Source organism: Mytilus edulis, chromosome 1 (genome assembly GCF_963676685.1).
Source record: "Mytilus edulis chromosome 1, xbMytEdul2.2, whole genome shotgun sequence".
NCBI classification, from domain to species: domain Eukaryota; kingdom Metazoa; phylum Mollusca; class Bivalvia; order Mytilida; family Mytilidae; genus Mytilus; species Mytilus edulis.
Genome location: NC_092344.1, coordinates 48,975,481 through 48,999,168, shown reverse-complemented (window position 1 = coordinate 48,999,168; position 23,688 = coordinate 48,975,481). Strand labels below are relative to the sequence as shown.

The window sequence follows — 23,688 nt, the reverse complement described above, 5'->3', positions numbered from 1 at the left end:
GGAATAAAGTACACATAGATACATATAAATGTCTGCCTTGAATGAAGGAAAATTTTCACCATACATTACAATAAAACTCAATTTATGGTTTTGCTCGACTCGGTTAAAGCTAAGGAAGACAATTATGTATCAAATACATTTAATACTATTGTGTACATTAACCGGTTGTTTCCCTTTCAGCACCATCTGTGCCACCAGCACCGAGTAATGTGCTTCCAGCTCATCCATTGCTAGTAAGACAACCAGACCAAACTTTCATTTCTGGAGTTGCTAGAGTGAGGGGAGGGCGACAAAGAGGAACGTGTAGATACAATCCCACAACACAAACTTTACATGTTAACTTACCTAGACAGCCTAACCCACCAGCAATTTTACAAAGGTATGATTTTATTATACTTCCACTTAGGAGCTTTTTTGAAATCTCATTGTTCATCCATCTGTCCAACAAATACTTTTGTCCCCCTTTTCTGAGGAACACTGAGTGGAATAATTTCATATTTGGTAAGCAGCTTGACAGTGGTGTGTATATAACATGCTAGCACAGGGAAAAAAATTAACGGTCGCCCAGTCGCCAATGGCGACCAGAAATTGGCCTGGGCGATCTTTTTACTCAGTTGTGGTAGCCCAGGTGGCGAATTGAAAATAAGTACAAGAATGACTGAAATCCGCCATTTACATGACTCCAAGTACTGGCTACTTCACGGACAAAAAATTTAATTTTAAAAGAAAAATCTTTTTAAAATGTATTGCATCAAAATCGAGGTCGCGATAAACAAGGATGTCAAATCAGTGTTTACCTTTGACTAAATATAGTTCACGTTAATTCAGGTCACTGATTGGTTGTCTATTTAAGTCGGAATGTATCGTATGTTTGCAACGATAACAAGAGAGGTATTCCGATGGTCATAAACATTATGAAGCAATCACGGTTTTGGCTTCAAGAAAGCGAAGAAAGTCAGGGAAGATGACAATAGCATGTCACGAAGTAATATCAGTCAAATAAAAGAAAGTATAATATATAATGTTGTTAAGAATCTGGAAAACAGTACCTTTTGTAGTTACCTTTTGAAAGCCCAGTGGTGTACAGAGAATGAAGGTCAAAAACGAAAGTAGAATATTGTCGACCACAATAAATAACATTGATAGCTAAAAATGATTAAAGTTCCTTACTAACTAAACAGTTAAAAAACAAAAAGAAAATAATAGAAAATATCAAGTTCATGAAAACGCTTTTGAAATACGTGAAATAGTATTGAGAAAAAAGGGGGGTTGTTTGTTTACAAATGTACGTAGTTTAATACGCAAAATGAATCGACCAAGATATTTAATTAATTAGATTATTATAGAACTAAAATGAAATATTTCATCTATCATCGACATGTATTCCAGAACAGATCGAGAGAATTCTTTAGTTGTCTTTTAAAAAAAAAGATATGTACTTGTAACTTGTATTCTATAACTTCCTCCATAAAAGTAGCACCTCAATCAATGAGTATCCCACCACCAGTTCAAAAGTACATATATCTGAATTATACAGGGTATGAAGATTCCCATTTTGCATATGATTTTTTTTTTAATGAAATTTGATTGAAGTCAACAACAAAAATAAGAAAAAAATTACATTTTCTCAGGCATCTAAATTACCTCCAGGTATGCTCAGAATGCAGGATTTTGAGTCTAAAATTTCAAAATTTTCTTGGGGGGGGGCATGCCCCCAAACCCCCCTAGGTAGTTCAGCCCGCTTTGCGGGCTTCACCAGTGATAGTAAAATTATGTGGGCCACTGACTTTTTGTCTGGGCTAACTGATTTTCAAGTCTAGTAGCCCAGCTGGCTACTGGCCTTTTAAAGTTAATTTTGACCCCTGTAGCAGTTTTAGGATCTGTCAGACACAAACTTCCTGTTTGCCAATTCTTTAAGCTATGAACAGGTTTGCTTAGCCAGACAATCTGTAACACTTGTACTAAAGACATTAATTTTTAAAAATGCATTCTTGTGTACGACTGACCTCACCAACCATGGGTCATTTAGGAAGGGAAGACTGCAATAGTAACATCAGCATCTCAAAAAAGCATACCTTATTGTAATTTATGTTGTCGTGTGCTGAAACATATTTTGAAGAAATGTTTTGGAGTTTTTCATGTTTTGCATGAGTTACCAATGCTATAGGTAGTAAATAACTTTTGTAAGTGAAATGACATGACTTTTAAGTAATTTTTGTACAGGTTGTAAATTTGCATCATACTAGTACTCAATAACATCAAATAATTATTGTGTAAATCAAACAGGGCTATTCCAGAAAAAAATGTATGGGGGGTTGGAAGGCACATTGTATTAATAATACATGGGTGATGGGTATCAGAGCAACTTTTCACACTATAATGCACTATAATTCTCAATTACAATTGTCTGGGTGGCGGGTGCTGACAAAAACTGCTTTCCAACCCCCAACCCCTACATTTTTTTCTGGAATAGCCCTTATTTTAATGTCCCTTTCAGTATACCCTTTACGCTCATATCTATTATCAGGCATAAATGAATACAATATGTATAGTGTTGCCGTTAGCCCAGCAAGCATAGTGGATATTTAAATGGAATTTATCAAATAATTACATACATGTGTCTTTATATATATATATATATCTATTTATAAACATATGAAAAAAGCAATAACCACAAACGAGCTATAATATGGTTGATATAAAGGAGTATGTTCGATAAGGTCCTAAAATGGCCCCCTTTTTTAGCGCAAATTTCAAATTCGGATTTATTTACCAATATCACGATAAATTATAGCTAATACATTGACTAGATAGGATATAAGCCATTTTATTGAAAATTTCACGCTCCTGCGTTTCATTATGACGTCACAAGTTGTACTCATATTGATTTTTCATGAAAAAATCAATGAAACTGGGTAAATTTTCATAGATTATTGGACAGGAAACATAGAGCGCATACGTCGACAACAAAAATCTTTTAAAATAATGTTTGTGAAGACATTTCACATGTCTTATTTGAATATTAAGCTTGTCGACGCCTGCGCTCTATGTTTCCTGGTCCTTTATTTGGTTGAAATCCAGCTGATTTTGTCAAATTTCACAAAAATCCCTTATCTTGACCTTTTTGGGATGTAAAAATCAACGTGTTAGAATTAAACTTTGACAAAAACAGTTCTGTTTAACTTTCTCACATGTCTTTAAGGCAACTTAAAGCATTTATTGTCTTGTAACTATGAACTTTATAATTGGGGCCAAATATGGCCCTTACCGAACTTACTCCTTTAAACTGAATAACTGAATAAATGAATAGCTGACTAACTCGATCATGAACGACCTTGCCAGCAAGGAACAACCAAACAAACCCAATAATGGGATAAACTGGAAATCTGGGTCCAACCCAATGCGACAAGTCATCTCACGAGACATAATCGGACGTGTATTGTTTTGAAAAATATATAAATGCATGTATCAAAGTATATTCATAATATGAATGGAACTTGAATGTTGCCCTGTCTGTGGCGGGCCAAAAAGTGATAATCTCAGGGGAAAAAATTCCTGTAATAAAGTTGGTCACATGTCTAATACCTAGTGACGTTAACTTATAAAACCCCATGTGTCTTATACCTAGTGATATTAACTGATAAAACTACTACGTTAGTACCCTATATACAATAGTTTCTCCCTATACTGCGAAACGTGAGAAATTATACTTATTTTTAATGTGCAAAATTCTAATATAGCATGTTCAAAAAGTTTAGAACCTTTGCCGGACAATGTTGTCAAAGTTTTTTTTGTTATTTGAACTACCAATGCTACATGGATCAAATTCTAGTATTTTCTATAACTAGACTTAAGCTCAACCTTTTTCAGTGTCTTTTGTACGTTGTTTTGTTTGTGAGCAAACTTTCATAAAAAAAATTACAAGCAAACTAATCAAACTTTTGTTGAACATGCTATTGAAGAGGTTCTGACTTAACAATATAAAGATAATTATTTGAAGCATTTAGATGAATTGTATATATTTTGTAATTTATCATTTGTCTAGCATTCTTGTGTACGACTGACCTCTTATCAATGGGTCATTTAGGAAGGGAAGACTGCTATATAAATTACCACTACTAGAGACTCATTAGAAATACTTGTATCTTTTGTGTGTTTAATGTGGTTACAATTTTTCCTCCCATTCAACAGATGTTTTACTATTTTATATTTTGTAAAAATATCAATTTTTAGACTTTTGTAGTTTCATATTTTCAAAACATTTGAGACAGTTAGACTAATTAAAATCATGTTGTTCAAATTGTAATGTTTATGTCCCATCTACGATAGTAGAGGGGCATTATGTTTTCTGGTCTGTGTGTCCGTCCGTCTTTCTGTCCTCCTTCAGGTTAAAGTTTTTGGTCAAGGTAGTTTTTAATGAAGTTGAAGTCTTATCAACTTGACACTTAGTACACATGTTCACTATGATATGATCTATGTCCAATTTTAATGCCAAATTTCACGGTCCACTGAACATAGAAAATGATAGTGTGAGAGGTGCATCCATGTACTTTGGACACATTCATTTTAAGTCCTCTTTCAGATTTGATCTTTACATATTTTTTAAGGAAAGTCTGATTTAATAACTCTTTATCAAACAATAGTTTTTTTTAGAATCTATAAGAGTGACAATATAACTGTTGTTAATAATACTTATATTTCAGTAGATTTTTTATTGGTATTCAACAATCAATTTGTAATTTTTGAAAAACTAATTGCAGAAAGAATAAATTGCTACATGTTATCTTACAGCCGATTGCATTGAGTGTGTAGGCAAAGGTAATATCTTTTGTTTGCTTGCTTGCTAGCTGAACCATGAAGTCATTACTAGATTAGGTAAACTACCCTCCTTTAAAAGTAGACTAGTCTGACAGATAACCAATATATCTGTCTGTAGAACTAGCCTACTTAAAAAGGAGGGTAGTATATCTTACCTAATAATGAGTTCACAGATCAGCTAGCAAGCAAGCTAACCAAAGATATCATTTGCCTACACACTCAATGCAATCGGCTGCAAAACTTGTCACATGACACCTCCAGTCAATAGTTTTCAACTTTACTTATACTAGCATTCTTGTGTACGACTGACCTCACCAACCATGGGTCATTTAGGAAGGGAAGAATGCAAAATTAATGTTCAGCATGTCCTGACTTGATGACCTCCTGTGTTATCAAAAATGGTCAAAAGCTGTTACATTTAACAGTTAATGAATGTATAGATCTTTTATAATAAATAATCAGTTGTAGACATTTTGTTGATGAAGAAGATATGCAAAGGATTGTAAAATTTTTGGGAAATAGTGCCATTTGAAAATACTGGGGAGAACACTATATAAAGTAAATAAAAAAGTTACCTCTCTGATTATATGAGAGTTGTACTAGAAAAATGTCTGTTCATTAAATACATGGTTCTGTCAGACTGCAAGATAGAACAGATATCAATCCTTTTAAATGGCTTAACAACTTATAACAAATCTTAAAAAACAGGCGAGTGAAAACACTTTATGTCCTTACTGCATGGCTAAGGTGGCACCCAATTGGTACCTTCGTCTTTATTGTACGACCCATATTTCGTTTCCTCACTCGTAACTCAAGTCTCGTACTAATTTTATGAAATTCATACAAAAGGTAAGAAATGCAAATTGCAGACAGAGTTCAAATTTGTCAGTGTGTCATTTAAGTTTATAGATTAATGCCATTTTCAATTTGGAAAATTTTATTTTATGTTTGAAAGTCTTAGCCTGAAATATTGTTTCTACTATTGCAGACTACTAGGACCATCTACAGCTGCTGATGTTCTACAGTTGACTAATACATTCACATCTGTGGCAGGTCCTACTCCAACCAGAGTGGTTGTTAACAGTAGTGATGACTTCATGTATAATCAAAGGGAAGATGAATTTTATGAAGAATTGTTTCAGGTTGGTAATTAAATAGTTTTAGAAACTCAATCCATATGTAAAACATCTTGAAACAGTTGATAAATTTAAATAGTGTGGCATAAGTAGACAAACAAGTTGGTCCATAAATACCTTGCAAATTACTTCTGAATATTAATAGTATGATATTGGGTTTGTGTTTTATTCAAGTTGTTTATAAAAAAAATGGCAGTGCACACTCAAATTTGCTACTATTTTATGAATTGGGCAATTGTCATGCCAAAGAACAGTTGTGAGGAATGTAGGACAGAAAGTCACAGGACAAAAAGTCACAGACAAAAAGTCACAGGACAAAAAGTCACAATTCAGTTTTGAGATTATTTTTCTTTGAACAAGACTACACTAATTTTTTTAAATATTTTGTTTGTTTTTTCTTGAACTATTTTATATGAAGCAACTTTGTAATACAAAATGTGTTCAATAAATATCAATTATGATCATAATTGTTATGAAAACAAAATGTCATAGTGGCTAACTACCTAAATGGCTTCATTCTGCCAAGAAATATGTCCTTTGTATGATTAATTTTAATAAATTTTCATTTATCAAGGTTTATGAACAATTGCCTAAACTTAGAAATAAATATATGTTACAAAAAGAAAGTATTTCAAGATCTTTCTCTCGTATATTCAATCAATTGTCAACAAATTATTTGTGACTTTTTGTCCTATCAAATTTGTGACTTTATGTCCTGTGACTTTCTGTCCGTTTACCGTTAACTTGAGACATTTGTATCTTCCACAAACAAAATCAAGTGCCATCACATTGATTTAGCAACTGTGGGATTGTAATTTTCTGTGTGTATGAATTTTGTTTTATTTTTATTACAGGATCCATTTTCTAGCAATGGAGCTTCAGGATCAGGGCTGTTAACATTAGTTCCTTCAACAATGAATAGATGGACTGAAGAAGCTAAAGTATTGGACGGAGATAGTGTACATGACTGTGTTACATGTATGTATTACTGTTATATATTTATTAGCAATAAAGAAGTAGAAATTGGCCATCTTGAATCTGTGTATTTTTTTCTACACAGTATTTGTAAAGAATGATATCAGGAGTAGGTCAAGTTAAATACAAATTTTCAAGCACAGTAATTTGATTTCAGAATTAATGAAATTGAGTTGTAGTTTTAAAAAGTACACCAAAACACAAGAACTGGTTATTCAACAAATGGGCCAAAGGTTTACATTTTGTATGAATAATGAAAATACCAACAATCCATGAGATACCAAAAAGATAAATGTGTCAGTACAAAGCTTTTCCTGATCATCAGTTTCATTTTAGATGTATTTTACATAATATAAAGAATAAAAAGCAGAAACGAAAGACAGGTTAATGCTGAAATAATATATCCATTTATGTATGGAGTGGGGGCACATATTTGCCGGGGACACACTTTCGCCCTTTTATGATTTTGAGGTGTAAAAACTTCATAGGATGGCTGAAATTGAAGAAATATGCCGATAAATTATAATTTTATAACAAATATGATTATTTTTTAAACTTAAACAAAATTGTGGCACTTACTGCAAGGGAACGAAAAACTTTTCGGTCAAATTCCTGAATGAAAAACACGATTTTCAAAGAATTTTCTTAGTAATTTTTTGACTGATTGGCCTAAACTTCTGTTTTTTACACCTTTGAAATGTCTGCTGTTCATCTATAATGAAATTTATTTGATAAATATTATATAAAGCTGCAGTTATTTGGTTTTAAATAGATGTGTAAAAACGGCGAATATGTGTCCCTCATTGAAAAAACATCAGGAAATTTCAAACACCCTTTAATCTAACTTTACAGATGATTATTTTCAAACAAAAATGTTTTCAAGCTTAGGAATGTTTTGCATTTGAAGTTATTTTCATATAGAAATATCAGTATACTTCAAAAACATATAGACCTGAACATAAACTAGAAAACATGGAAAGATATGGCACAAATGAGCACCCCACACTATGTGAAGCTTGTTATGTTTATGTTGATTAGCTTTGAAACCAGAAATAATTGAGGAGCTTGAGAAGTTAAGGGATGAAGAATTGGATGAAAGGAAAGAAAAAAGGAGAAAAGTAGCAGAAGAGGAAGAGAAGAGAAAGAAGGAGTATGAAGAAGAACTAAAAGCAAAGGGCCTTGTACATCCTGACTGGAGAAGGCCTCCACCACCCCCTGACCGATCAAAGGTAAAGACCATTTTAATTGTAAAAATTTATAACCAGCTGAAAATGAATCGCATCTGGAAACACTCTTATTGGAATTGTATATTAAATATGATTTGAATATATTTACTAAAACCTATGGATCATTAAGACTACACCTTTAAAATAATAAACATTTCCATTTGAACAGTTAGAAAGATCATATGAATGGACTTTAATTAACATGCAGTTTTGTGAAATTTCAAGAATTCTAAATGTAAAAAAAAAGAAGCTTGCTTTGATTAAAAGAATTAAATTAAAATTGATTTAAAGTAACATTAGACAGCTAAATATTTATCTTAATTTTACTTCACAACTCTTCTCCTTGTTTGTAGCCAAATGCTGCAATGTTGGTAACAGCTGATACGTGTCCACCTCCAAGACCAATAAATTATGCACCATCAATAGTTACCCCTGGAGGTATTATAGAAAACATACCCTATGAGGATGTGCAGAGGATAACACAGAGCTTAGAAGAATCAGCGAACAGACCAATCAGTAAGTACAGACGTGAAGTTAACCGATAAGACTAATACGGATGGTCCTTGCATGTTGTTCAAATAGATCACAAGATTATACTTTGACCTTCAAAGGTTTGCTTTTACAAATTGTGATTTGGATGGAGTGTTGTCTCATTGACACTTATACCACATCTTCTTATATTAATATAATAATGTTGCTTGATGTCCAAAATTTGTGGTATAAACTTTTTTAATATATTTTCACAAATAAGGTATAACCATTACAATACATTGAGATGATTACTACCTAGAACTTTTTCACAGTTTTACAAAATGGCTGTACTTTGTTCATAAAATACAAGTTTTCTTGTTTGTTACGGAACGGTGAGTATAATTAGGTTCTTCATTCATCACTTTAGTTCCAGGATTTGATTGGCTAATATTTACAATTGTTACTGTTCCAATATTTAGATAAATGAAAAGAAATTTCCATTACTTCATAAGTTTAACTTCCTTGTCGTCTAACACTTCTAAATAGATATTTTGAACCTACTGACTTTTCTGTGTCAATATATTTCCACAATAATTATTGATGTCATGAATTTTAAGATTTGTTGGAGAAAAATTTAAGAATGAAAATGTGATGTTGAGATTATGATACAAAATGTGCTGAATGATAATTTTAGGTGCCACAGAAGCAGCTGCAGCAGCCGAAAGAATAGCTACAGCTATGGTGGAAGGAATATTGGCTCCTAGTCCAGGCTCAAATCTAGTAATACCTCCTGGCTCTCGAGTCTTAGGGTCAGATTCAGCATCTTCATTTTCACTCCCTGTTGTTCGACCAGGTGCTCCAGTACCAGAACCTCAAAGGTAAGATTTGAATATTTTATCAATTTAAAATGTGGTTCTGTTGATATGTTGCATTTTTTATTTTTAATATTTTTTAAAGATTGCAGCAAAAGGACATCTATGAAGACTATATCTTTTACATTGAAATGAGCTGTAACAAAATATTTTTAAGCCCTTTGTACGTTTATACAGTGATGAATATTTATTTGATATAAATATATTTCTGTCATAGAATGCACTAATACAGTTAAAAAGCTATTTATTCATTCATTTTAGACGTAATCCTACTACCACTATCACCAACCTTGCTACTCTGCTGTTGAGTGATGATCCAGAAAACCGAACCAGTGAAGAGAACTCACTTGTACAGATGCTGAGAGGAGTAGTGGCTCATAGTACCCCTAGTTCCACACCAAGTATGTTTTAAACTTTTCATTTAAAGTATCTTTTTCTTCATCTCAATTTTTGGAAATTCTTATATCATCCAGACTTTTTCCATTATGCCTTCACAAATCCAACTGATTTTAATTTCATTTTGTATAATGGTGAGTTGCTGATTGAGATTTGTTTTCTGCCAGATGACTGTCTTGTTGAGGAATCACATTGTGCTGTTATGTCACTTGTTTTCAATATCAGAATCAGTAAAGATATCCACTGAAAACCAACAACATGTATATCAAGTACAATGTACCAGTACAAACCAAAATTGAACAACATTGGATGGATCTAACCAATAATTTCTAAACAAAAATGCACCACCATTTACAATCATAAGAAAATTGGTCCAAGACACAACAGGATTGATTTCATGACAAATGAAATAGAGATGACCATTTGGAAAACAATTCAACATAAGTAATTTCTACATGCATTTTATTACGTACGAAAACAATTCAACATAAGTAATTTCTACATGCATTTTATTACGTAACAATGTAAATTATGATATGTTCTGATTTCATGGGTTGATATTATTGTAGGAAAAACTAGTTACTAGTTTAATTTTCTGTTAATTATTCCAGGTACTACTCTACCAAATGTAACTGAGCCAGTACAAGCCAGTCCAATACCTGTGATATCGGGAATAGGAAATCCCCTCAATGAAGTTACTGGTATTAGGTCAGGATATTAATATTTATTCTTAAACTTTCAACACATATACTCTAGATAAGTGTTCTTGAACTCATTTTGCATATAATTCTGAAATTTGGTGAATTGTTCTGGTCAAAGACTGCAAACTCATATAACTGGTACACTTTATTTGAAAAGAAAGAATCTTGTGACATACAATAAGGTTGGCAATTTATTGAAGGAAAACTGCTTTTATTGAACTGCTTTACAGTTCCTGGTTGTTGGTACACCACAAATAATGATTTGTCTACAGAATATAAATCTTTTCATGTATGATAATCTGGTTTTATTTGTTTTTTAGGGATCAAGTATTGCAACCAAACAGTATTGTTACTCCTCCTTTACCAGATTTCCTTCATGTTGATGTACCCGTCAGTCTTTCAGTGCGTGGGGAAGCCATAACTGCACCATTGGTACCCCCAGCAGCTACAGCAATGCCCACAGCAGCAGTGACAACAACCTCAGCACCTCCTGCAAACCCTGAGTCATCAGCTGTACCAAGTACGTCGTCAGAAGCCACACCAAGTTCCTCCACAGGACCAGCAAGCTCTACAGGTGAGAGTAAGATTTTTCTGCTTTGTTATCTGATGTATATAACATCAGAGTCTGAAACACCTGACCTCTGTTTAAAGTCTTACCAGCACTTATGCCCAAGTTTCAGTTCAGTTGTTTTTACCTGTATTTGTTTTATTTACTGTTGATATTTCAATGTATTCAGCTATTGGTAAAAGTTATTTATGTGCACAATGCTCCTAAGTTTCTGAAATCAACTCCAAACCCATACTGTATACTTATCAGTCTTGATATAGAATAAGAATACACATTTCTGATTTTGTCTGGCGATGTGATCATGTCATTTTATTAACATTACAAGCTTATTCAAATAGCATTAACTGTCCCCAAAAAACATCCAATTCACTGAATGCAAATAATATCCACTGAAAAAAAACCTCCTGTGAAATTCAATTTGGTTCTTTCAAAAGGCACTACCTGAATAAAAATTACTATGCCTAGAGCACATAAATATATATGTATACAGTTTTGATGATTGGTTGAATATACAAGCGTTCTTATTTTTTGTTCAGAAAACAATTTGCCAGATGGAGTGGATCCCTCATTCTTGGCAGCACTTCCAGAGAATATTAGACAGGAAGTAGTAGCAGAACAATTAAGGCTTCAGAGAATACAACAGAGTGCTAGAGACCAGGCTGCCACAGCCCAAAATATTGGTTCCAGTGAAGTCAGTGCTGAGTTCTTAGCAGCATTACCACCTGGTATTCAAGAGGAGGTAAGTAGCACCTGATGACAGATAACATACTTTCCATGCAATTCTTTCAAATATTCATACATGGCCTGAAATAAACTATAAACTGATACAACTTGTATCAGCTAAAATTTTACTAAGAGGTCTGAAAAGTTTTTGTACAGTCATCCTTGTGAATAAAGGGTTGGAGATTTATTGTGTTTTTAACACATTTTGTATGACACACTGTTGTCATTCAGATATGAAACTCTCCAAATATAAATGGGTTTTACAGACAGACCTGTGCTTTAATAGTTGGCACTGTGTTTCGCATGTGGACAAACATATCTTAAAAGTAATAAGAAAAATGTTTTTCTTCAGATTTTTCCATTTTGAATTTCTTTTGCTGGATATTAAACTGCGCCTGCTATTTTAAATTTAAAGATTTATTTTATTTCCATACTAAAAGTTAAGGTGGACTTTGTCATGTCCTCTTATTATTCAGAGTCGGCAGAGAGCATTCACTTTCCTTGGAGGACCCAACTCATAGATTCATGCAATGCAAATTATATAAATTTCTAAAATGTTTTCATGCTTTATTGCTGTATCCATAAAAACTTTGTTAGTTTGTTAGAAGAATGAAAGAATTGTTACTAGTACTCAGGATCCAAAATTGGGTAAAGATATTGCTGTGCAATTTTAGTTTGAGTTCCCACACACTTGAACAAAACCATTGTACTTTTCAGCACCAGCAATAGGTGAAATTACTGTTTTCTTTATTGTTCTTTTATTCTAAGAAGTTATTTTTAAAAACCAGGCATTGCTTAAATAAAGTGAAATTTACTTTTATTATGCATTTCCAAGATAAAATCTCTAATATATCCATGAAATGAGAGGAAAACAATATAAGATTTATTAATATGTTTTAATACGCAAAGTCCCAGGTTTCTTATTAAAAGTATTGTTGTATAGTATTTTCTTTAAAAACTTTTCTGCACATATGTATGAGCTTAATTAGATATATGATTATGTTTGGAAAAATAACATCATCACCCTGTACAGTAACTGTTCATTTAAACTGCTATACATGTATTAACTGTTATTTAAGGGATTTTTTTTTTTAAAGAGTTCTGTTTCAGTTGATTTTTAGCTCAAACAGGGCCAAGTGAGCTTTTCTCATCACTTGGCGTCCGTCGTCTATTAACTTTTACAAAAATCTTCTCCTCTGAAACTACTGGGCCAAATTAATCCAAACTTGGCCACAATCATCTTTGGGATATCTAGTTTAAAAAATGTGTGGCGTGACCCAGCCAACAAACCAAGATGGCCGCCATGGCTAAAATTGGAACAATGGGGTAAAATGCAGTTTTTGGCTTATAACTCAAAAACCGAAGCAGTAAGAGAAAATCTGACAAGGTTTAATTGTTTATCAGGTCACGATCTATCTTCCCTGATGTTTTCACATGGATCGGACAACCCGTTGTTAGGTTACTGTCCTGAATTGGTAATTTTAAGGAAATTTTGCTGTTTTTTGTTATTATCTTGAATATTATTATAGATAGAGATAAACTGTATACAGCAATAACGTTCAGCAAAATAAGATCTACAAATAATTTTACATGACCAAAATAGTCAATTGACCCCTTAAGGATTTATTGCCCTTTATAGTTAATTTTCAACATTTTTCATAAATTTTTGTAAATTTTTAGAAAATATTTTCCACTGTAATTACTGGGCCAAGTTCATTAAAGATAGAGATAATCGTAGCAACAAGAATGTTCAGTAAAGTAAGATCTACAAACACATCACCATCACCAAAACACAATTATGTCATGAATTTATCTGTGTCCATTGTTGAATATGACAAGACCAAGGTGAGCGACACAGGCTCTTAAGAGCCTCTAGTTAAAAAAGGTAATGGAGATAGGTGTGTTTGAACATGTTTTTAATGACACTCTGTTGTCGTTCAAATATAAATTCTCCAAATATAAATGTGTTTTACAGACAGACTTGTGCTTTCATAGTAAGCACTGTGTTTCGCATGTGAACAAACATATCTTAGTAATAGTGAAATAGATACCATGAATATTTTTTTTAAAAGTTTCATGACTTTTTAATTATTTTTTTAGGACAGGAACTGTAAACATGCTATTTTAATTTTGATCGAAATGATCTCTTCTATTTCTCTTACTAAAACATGGATTTTGCCATTTCCTATTGGTTAGAGTTGACAGACTACACTCCTTCTCCTAGGAAGATGCACACATTTGAATCTAATAGCTTCTTGCAATTCAAAATTACAAAATTTCTAAAATATTTTCTTGATTTATATTTATCCATAATGATTTTTGTAAGCTGGTTGAAATTGTATCTGTATGATCTATCCAAAATTGGGTAAAAATATTTTTGTGCCATTTTGGTGTGAGTTCCTATGCTCTATATAAATCATTATGGTAATCTTAAGCATCAGCAATGTATAAAATTACATAAATAATAACTTATTCAAGGCAATATTAGATAAAACCAGGCTTGGCTAAACAAACAAGAAGCCCTTTTTACATTGATTGTAAGAAAAGTCTACAATAAATTCAAAAAATTTGTAGAAAACAATATGAAGTAAATAAAAACAATAATGCCAACTCCCATAGTTTATTTTTAAAGAACAACATATTACAGAGTAGTCTTTTTAAGACTTTTTTTTCACACATATATGAGCTAAGTTTGAAAACATGAAGTCCTCAACTTGTACAGGTAGGGCTCGTTTTAAACTGTCAACTGAATTTAAGAAATTGTTAAAGCTTTTTGGCTTTCCTGTTTAAGAAGGACCTGGAGAATTGTTGTGTTTTTAACACATTTTGTATGACACATTGTTGTCATTCAGATATGAAACTCTCCAAATATAAATGTGTTTTACAGACAGACCTGTGCTTTAATAGTTGGCACTGTGTTTTGCATGTGGACAAACATATCTTAAATTAGAGTTGATTTAAAATATGAAAAATTATTGCTATAAACCAAGGACACAAGTGCTGTTGTCAATGTAAACCTCAACTTCGTCATAGGCAAAATGGGGATAAACAGATTATCAATGGTCATCTCAACTTGATTGCTTTTCTCACTTTTGCAGGACCAGCTCAAGCCAGAAAATCAATCTTATTGAGATAACCAATGATATCTAAATATTTGAAGGACTGTGATCGCACATTTCTTTTGTAATGAAATGCATATTAATTCTTGCTTTAATACATGAATTCCTCAAGTAGTGCAGGTAGGGTTCATTAACCGGATTTTTGTGACAAAAATGTTGGTTATTGATTTGGGGATGTACGGCGGGCGGGCGGGCGGGAGGCAATCAAATGTTGTCCGTGCATTAACTCATGAACCGTTCAACCAAAGCTTTTAAAATGTTGTTACTGACAACTAAATGAAGGTCAAGTTCAATAATGGCGATTTTGACTTTTACCGTTCAGGAGTTATGGTTCTTGAAAGATTGAAAAATGGAGTTTCCAGTCGTTTTCGTGCATTTACGCATGAACTGTTCTACCTAAGCTTCCCAAATTTTAATATGTTGTTACTGATGACAAAATGGAGGTCAAGTTCAATAATGGCGATTTTGACTTTTACCGTTCAGGAGTTATGGTTCTTGAAAGATTGAAAAATGGAGTTTCCAGTCGTGTCCGTGCATTTACGCATGAACTGTTCTACCTAAGCTTCCCAAATTTTAATATGTTGTTACTGATGACAAAATGGAGGTCAAGTTCAAAAATGATGATTTTGACTTTAACCGTTCAGGAGTTATGGTTCTTGAAAGATTGAAAAATGGTGTTTCCAGTCGTGTCCATGCATTTACGCATGAACTGTTTTACCAAAGCTTCCCAAATTTTAATATGTTGTTACTGATGACAAAATAGAAGTCAAGTTCAATAATGACGATTTTGACTTTTACCGTTCAGGAGTTATGGTTCTTGAAAGATTGAAAAATGGTGTTTCCAGTCGTGTCCGTGCATTTTCTCATGAACCATTCAACCAAAGCTTTTGAAATTTTTATATGTTGTTACTGATGGCAAATTAGAGGTCAAGTTCAATAATGATGATTTTGACTTTTACCGTTCAGGAGTTGTGGTTCTTGAAAGATTGTGAAATGGCGTTTCCATTCACGTTGTTGCATTTACTCATGAACCATTCAATCTAAGCTTTTCAAATTTTAAGATGTTGATACTGATGACAAAATGGAGGTCAAATTTGATATTGACGATTTTCACTTTCACCATTCATCAGTGATGGTTCTTGTGATATTGCCAGGACACAAATAAATATTAATAAATCCGGTTTGCTGTCGTTGTGACAGCCTCTTGTTTTAAACTTGTATCAACTGAAATCGGAGAAAAAATTAAGCTTTTTGGCCAAGTTATCCTGTTTAAGAAGGCACTGGAGATTTAATGTGTTTTTAACACATTTTGTATGATACACTGTTGTCATTCAGATATATAACTCTCCAAATATAAATGTGTTTTACAGACAGACTTGTGCTTTAAAAGTAGGCACTGTGTTTCGCATGTGGACAAACATTTCTTAAATTAGATATAATTTTTGTCCTTGAGGTTTTGAAACAAGATTTGAACACAGTATATATTGGGAATACAAATGCAAAAATAACTGTTTTACATGATTTGGTTTGATTGCTGTAGAAAAATAAACAAACAGTTTCAATGCAATAATGCTTCTTATGAAATGTGGAAATTAAGAAATATGTTTTTCTAAAATGTTGTATCAAGTAAAGGGTAACAGTTAAAATTGATGATATCTTTGAAAGAACTTTGTAAATTAATTAGTGTTGTAGATAATATTTTAGATGTGGTTTTGTAGGTTTTAGCTCAACAAAGAGCTGAACAAGCCAGATTACAAGCCCTTTCACAGCCGGCTCAGCCTCCTTCAGATGCACCTGTAGATCCATACAGTTTCTTTGCTACATTGCCGACCTCTCTCCGAAGACAAGTTCTGGCTGAAATGGATGATAGCATGGTAGCCGTATTACCATCAGATCTAGCAACTGAGGCCCAGTCTTTGAGGAGAGAACTGGAAATAGATCGTTTGTTCTCTCAGGCTGGTGCGGGTTCACTTTCTGCCATTTTGAGACATTCAGGTACAGGTAATTTTGTAAAGTAAATCTTTCAATTGATTAATGCTGCTTTAATATCTAATAGTTACATTATGTAATACATAATTTTGATTGGCAGACAATTATTTGGAGGCATTCCAAAATTATAGTTTATTTTATTTCCAATCCAGATGCAATATTCATGACAACATGAGCTTTCTGTGATAATATCACAACAATGCTTATGAAACAAATGAAAACAAATTAATTTTCCTTTCGTAGTTGTAGTATATATCATGTATATATTTGTGATTAAAAGAATTATGCATCAGGCGCACATTTTTAGTATGAAACGCTATCTATTAGAAGGCACTTGGAGATTTATTGTGTTTTAACACATTTTGTATGATACACTGTTGTCATTCAGATATGAAACTCTCCAAATATAAATTGTGTTTTACAGACAGACCTGTGCTTTAATAGTTGGCACTGTGTTTCGCATGTGGACAAACATACCTTAAATTAGAGTTAATTTTTGTTGATTTGTTGATTTGGTTGTCCATGATTATGTTTTGTTATTGATAAATCTGTGTTAGAATGTGTAGTGTTGGAAACCAGAATTGAACAAATGTATATTCATTGATAATAATACATAATTTTGATTGGCAAACAATAATTGCAAGGCATTCCAAAGGTATATATTTTTTTTTTTTTCCAATTTAAAAGAATGCTCGCGACAGCATGAGCTTTCTTTGATAATACCACAACAATGCTTTAATAGGAAACAATTAAAAAATTTGATTTTACTTGCCTTTCATGGTTGTAGTATATAAATGTGATTAAAAGAGTTATGCTTTGTGTGCTTCAAAAGTGCTTTGGTCAAAGGCTTTGCACCCAAAAAATACAATTACAAAAATAAGCATTCATTTACTTAGTGAAAATTTAACCAACAGACATTTTTTTTTATTAAAACAATTGTACCGTTGACCCTTGATATGTCAGAGGGACTAAACATTACTATTTGACTCATTTGAGATACCTTTTACTACAGTTTACAGATATATTGGTTATCTGTCAGACTAGTCAACTCTTTAAGGAGGGTAGTTTGCCTAACTTATAATTACTTCAAGGTAAAGTTAACAAGCAAGCTAACCAAAGATATCACATTTACCTACACACTCAATGCAATCAGCTGTAATTCATTTTGTAATTGGCTCAGGTGAATTGTGTTCCTCAAACATAATTTTCTGCATGGTCAGACATCAGAGATCTGGACAAAAAATTGGTGTAAAATGCCAGTCTGTTAGATACTCAAACAAATTGAATAAGGAAACTTACTTCGATGCACTATAAAACATAAAGTTTCACTATTTTTGTCATATTTTAAACAAACTTTCAAATAAATAAATAACTAAAATATTTACTTTGAAAAAATTTTGCAGGTTTTTCTGGTGGAAGACTTGGAGGAGGAAGATACACAATTAGAGCTGTACCTACTAGTGGAAGACATTGGCCTTTTAATTCAAGGTCAGGACCATCTAATAGTACCCCTAAAAACAATGCTGTTAGAGTGCGAGGGCGATTTCTTTTGGATCATGAAGCAATGACATGTCTCTTAGTATTACTGTTTGTTGATGAACCAAAGCTCAACACAACCCGTTTACATAGAGTTTTGAGAAACTTGTGTTATCATGGACCAACACGTATTTGGGTGATTAAGGCTTTATTATCAATGCTTCATAAAACTGGAGAGTGTCAGATGGAGGAAGAGAAGGGCAAGAGTCCTGACAAAAGTAAAAGGAAATCTGCATTAGACAGTCCTGTTACAATGAAAAGTGATACTAAAAATCAGGGTACTTGGCTGTCGATGAGTTTAGAGGCAGCCCTAGGTTGCCGGGCAAATGTTTTCCAAGTTCATAAAACGGGTAAGAAGCACAGTAGTGCTGCTAGTGGGACAGTGACAATTCATACACAAGCAGCCCCAATGGTTTGTCGCCATGCTTTAGATACCTTAATAGCGCTTGCAAAAATATTTCCAAGTCAGTTTTTACCGTCGACGAAAGCGAAAGAAGTTGGAAAATGTGATACGGATGAGAAAAAAGAGACTGATAAAGTTAAACCTGGGGCTAGTGCTAGTCCTAAAAAAAATGAACCAGAAACTGATTTGTGGGATTTATTAGTCAAATTAGACAGTATAAGTGGTAGTAAAAAAGGTAAAGGTATGCAACGGATTCATAGTATACCTCTCACTGAGGGAGATACACAATTTCATAGTTACGAATCGTCACCTCTAGGAGCTTTAATGTGCATGTTAAATCATCCAGTTATCAAACGAAGTCAATTATTGACGGATAGACTGCTCAGACTTTTAGGTTTAGTTTCGAATGGATTAGCTGACTCGTCAGGTGCTCAGTCTCAGTCTAGTACTACAATAGCAGAGATGCCACAAAGTGGTGCCCAAACACAAATAAGTACTACTGCATTAACGGGGGCTTCAACTGTTACCACGTCTACTGCAACAAGAGCAACAGCATCAATGGGAACTAACACAGCTACTGATCAAATTAAGGAGAAAGAAGAGGAATCTGAAAAGAAAGATGAGGAAAAATTGGAAGAACAAAGTGCTATATTAGAAAACCAGTTACAATTGGCAGTTAAGGTAAGATTACTGAGTACAAGCACATACAATTTTGATTAGGCCGTAGTTTTTTGTCGAGCCTGCAACTTTTGTTGCAGAAAGCTCGACATAGGGATAGTGATCCGGCGGCGGCTACGGCGGCGGCGGCGTTAGCTAACTTCTTAAAAGCTTTATATTTTAGAAGGTGAAAGACCTGGATGCTTCATACTTTGTATATAGATGCCTCATGTTACGAAGTTTCCGTCAGTCACATGTCCAATGTCCTTGACCTCATTTTCATGGTTCAGTGACCACTTTAAAAAAAAGTTCAAAATTTTTGTAATGTTGAATTCTCTCTTATTATAAGTAATAGGATAACTATATTTGATACGTGCGTACCTTGCAAGGTTCTCATGTCCGTCAGACAGTTTTCACTTGACCTCGACCTCATTTCATGGATCAGTGAACAAGGTTAAGTTTTGGTGGTCAAGTCCATATCTCAGATACTATAAGTAATAGGGCTAGTATATTTGGTGTATGGAAGGACTGGAAGGTGTACATGTCCAACTGGCAGGTGTCATCTGACCTTGACCTCATTTTCATGGTTCAGTGGTTATTGTTAAGTTTTTGTGTTTTGGTCTGTTTTTCTCATACTTTATGCAATAGGTCTACTATATTTGTTGTATGGAATGGTTGTAAGGTGTACATGTCTAGCGGGCAGATGCCATCTGACCTTGACCTCATTTTCATGGTTAAGTGGTCAAAGTTAAGTTTTTAAGTTTTGGTCTTTTTATCTAATATTATATGCCAAAGGTCAACTATATTTGGTGTATGGAAATATATTATGATCTATATGTCAGTCCCACAGGTTTTATTTGACCATGACCTCAATTACACGGTTCATTGCACAGTGTTAAGTTTTTGTGTTTTGGTCTATTTTTTTCTTAAACTATAAGTCATAGGTCAACTATATTTGTTGTATGGAAGCTTTGTTAGCTGTACATGTCTGCCTGGCATGGTTCATCTGACCTTGACCTCATTTTCATGGTTCATTGGTCTTTGTTTAGCTATCTTGGTTAATGTTAAGTTTATGTGACAGTTGTAATCAAGCTTTATACTTAGGACTATCAACATAATATCAATGATTAGTAAAGAAGGCGAGACATTTCAGTGTGTGCACTCTTGTTTATTTTTAGTTTTACGAACCCTCCTACCCTAATTTTTGCCAAATAGGAAAAAAAATAAAATTAAAAATGTTGATTTTTATTTTTTTTTCTCCTCCGACCCAGTGTTTTTCATGCAAAAAAAATAAATTTTAGTTCATAACTGCATGAAAGAATCTAAGTTTATGCTCTTGGTGATTTAGTAAGTTGTTGCACATTGATTTTCAATTCAAACCTTGTCAAGAAAAAAAAAATAGTTGTTACACTAGTAGAAAATCTCCTGGTGAAATAAAAAAAAAAAAAATTGATATTGACAGTTGGTATTAAAAAAAAAATCAGCAGCAGCATTTTTTTTTTTTTTTTTTTTTTCGTCCTCCTACCCATTGGTTTTGTCAAAAAATTTCGTAAAACTAAAAATATAATAACAATGGCCTTACTTAGTTGCATATCCACTGTCTTGTAAAAATCTTCATATATGATTACATTGAAACCTTGATACAATGATTCTTAGTGACGGGGAGAACATTGCAAATGAAAATAAGTTAGTGCTAGAATAGAGTTTGTTATTGAATAAACTCAATTGATTTTGAATTAAAGATTTTGCGTAAATGTCAATGAGACAGCAGGCAAATAAAAAAAAAGTAGACATTTTAAGTTTAAAGGTCATGATTGGTCAGGTATTCAGTGATGGACAAGAATACCTCACCATATGGAAAACTAAAATTTCTTTAAAGATTTATAAAAAATTAATTAAATTAAGTGTAACACAATATGGGACTCCATTGCTGGCAATCAGTAATAGAATGAAAACTGTGATATAATTAAAATTTAAATGTGATATACACTCCCCTTACAATGAGGGAAATAACCAATTAGATGATTTCTGTTAAATAACTACATACATGAGAATGAAACGATATATGAAAATCATACTGTCAGGACATTAAAGCACAATGCTTGTTTTGATAATTAAGTTTTAATACTGAAATTTTGTGTTCTTTCAAAGCTTTACCCCTTGTTGGGAAGAATAAAGGCATCTGTGTACAATTTTTGAAAACTATGAAATTGTCAATACTTGAAAAGTTGGAATACCAATATATCTTTACTGAAAAACGAAAACAGCTGTTATATATAATTTTCAATCTTTAAAGATGCTGTAAATTACTATTTTTCGTATTAGCTTAACCAATATCTGTGTTTTTGCTTTAGGTGCTGACATCCAAATCATGCTCAGAGGAAGGATTAGAGGATGCAACAAATTTGTTGGTTCAACTGTCGTGGGCAAATTCTTCTACTAGAGAAGCAGTTCTAGGTCTATTATTGGATGGTGCTAGAGAATTAGGTTTTACAGTTTGTGCACATATTAGGTGAGAGATAATCTTTATTTTATGGAAACAGCTATTGATCTTCAAAATACACCAGAAAAATTTACAAAAAACTGTTTTGTATGATGTAAAAAAACAACCATGAACTATAAATCTTTCAGAAACTGTGTTCACTATATTTTATTAACTAAGACATCAATAAATATTTGGCCTTTTCTACAGTGTTCTAGGATTTTTTTGGCACCTTGACTTACCACGGGTAAGATCAATAAAAAAATTACTTACCCACATCTAAAAGTTAAATCCGCCAACCAATGCGGACGGCGCAAAGCATACCCCCTGGTCCTTTTTTCAACATCATACAGTTTGTCTCTCTGCTTTTTGTCAAGTTTGGGCTTTTTTGGTGGGGGTGATGCTTGATTTATATTGTTTAGCCTTTTTGAAGTAAATCCAAACTTATGCAAACTCATGATCTACAGATTCAGTTTGAATTTTTCCGCCATAATAACTTTGAATATTGTAATTTACTGAACAAAGCTGGATTCGGATACGATTGAATTTTGTACAAAATTTAAAAAAAACGATTTCTTACTAAATTTGACAAATATGTTATAGTTATTACTATGTCATTTATTAAGAGCTATAATAAATGCAACTGTAAGTTTATTTTCCTCCGATGACAAGAAAAAAAATCGTTTATGTCCCGATTTAAGCACCAGTTATCAATCCGGATTTTCCGATTTTACCGACACCGTGACCGACTTTTAGAATGATAGGAGAAGAATGTGGTCTCTTTTGCGCTTGATTACACCTAGTAAACGAGTGCTTGAATAAAAGCGCCGATAGACATTGACAAAATCTTCGATCTTTTATCAAAGTTTTTTCTCGTGATTTAATAAAAATAAAAAGCAGATATGGGAAAATTGAAGAGGACCGGGAAATTTCAAGAGTTTTTCGGCTTCCCCGAACTTGAAAATTGACTTACCACCGGGTGACAAAGGCTAAAAAATGACTTAACCGTTGTCCTAATCCACTTACCCCGGGTAACGGGTAATGGGAATCCTAGAACACTGTTCTAGTAGCATGATCATGTAAACTTATTGGACCAAATCCAAAAATTTAAGTTTTATAATCGTAATTTACTCCAAACAGTTTTCTGTTGTACATTTAAAATGTCCAAAAATAGTTGCATTCGCATTCACATTATCATGATTATGCCACACCATTTCTAAATAAGTCCACTAATTGGTTCATGATATATATGACTGTTTTATAACTAGAGGGTGTGCATGATATTTATTAATCACCTACCAACGAAGTCGAAGGGGGCTATAGGTTTGCACTCTGTCCAGCAAATCAGTTTTCCAGACTTTTTTTCTTCCTGCTTGTTTTCTTAAATGTTTATGGCAATATTTATTGTGCATCTCTTACAGAACCTTAATAGAAGAACTACAAAAGTTAAATGTGAAGTCAAGGTATGAAGATGATGAAGATTCCCGTGATATGGATACTACACAGTCGACATCAACTAAAGGCTTCATTGCAGATAGGTATGTTTGTATTATAATAATGAAACCAGTTTAAGAATATCCAGTAAAGATGTTATTCATTGGTCTTGTTTTATGCAA

The 23,688-nt window shown here is 33.1% G+C and overlaps 1 protein-coding gene across 15 annotated transcripts in view; it reads left to right on the top strand.

Annotated features, from left to right (window-relative positions):
• Positions 1–23,688, top strand: part of LOC139513204 (E3 ubiquitin-protein ligase HUWE1-like) — a 143,551-nt gene that overhangs the window by 102,465 nt on the left and 17,398 nt on the right. For all 15 annotated transcript variants that reach the window (XM_071301595.1, XM_071301579.1, XM_071301538.1 and 12 more), the window contains 14 exons: positions 181–379; positions 5,807–5,960; positions 6,809–6,932; positions 7,968–8,158; positions 8,509–8,671; positions 9,321–9,504; positions 9,760–9,899; positions 10,506–10,602; positions 10,916–11,169; positions 11,700–11,902; positions 16,724–17,000; positions 18,398–19,614; positions 21,945–22,102; positions 23,494–23,610. In XM_071301595.1, the coding sequence (XP_071157696.1) occupies positions 181–379; positions 5,807–5,960; positions 6,809–6,932; positions 7,968–8,158; positions 8,509–8,671; positions 9,321–9,504; positions 9,760–9,899; positions 10,506–10,602; positions 10,916–11,169; positions 11,700–11,902; positions 16,724–17,000; positions 18,398–19,614; positions 21,945–22,102; positions 23,494–23,610 (3,478 nt within the window). The remainder of the gene's footprint in view (positions 1–180; positions 380–5,806; positions 5,961–6,808; positions 6,933–7,967; positions 8,159–8,508; positions 8,672–9,320; positions 9,505–9,759; positions 9,900–10,505; positions 10,603–10,915; positions 11,170–11,699; positions 11,903–16,723; positions 17,001–18,397; positions 19,615–21,944; positions 22,103–23,493; positions 23,611–23,688) is intronic.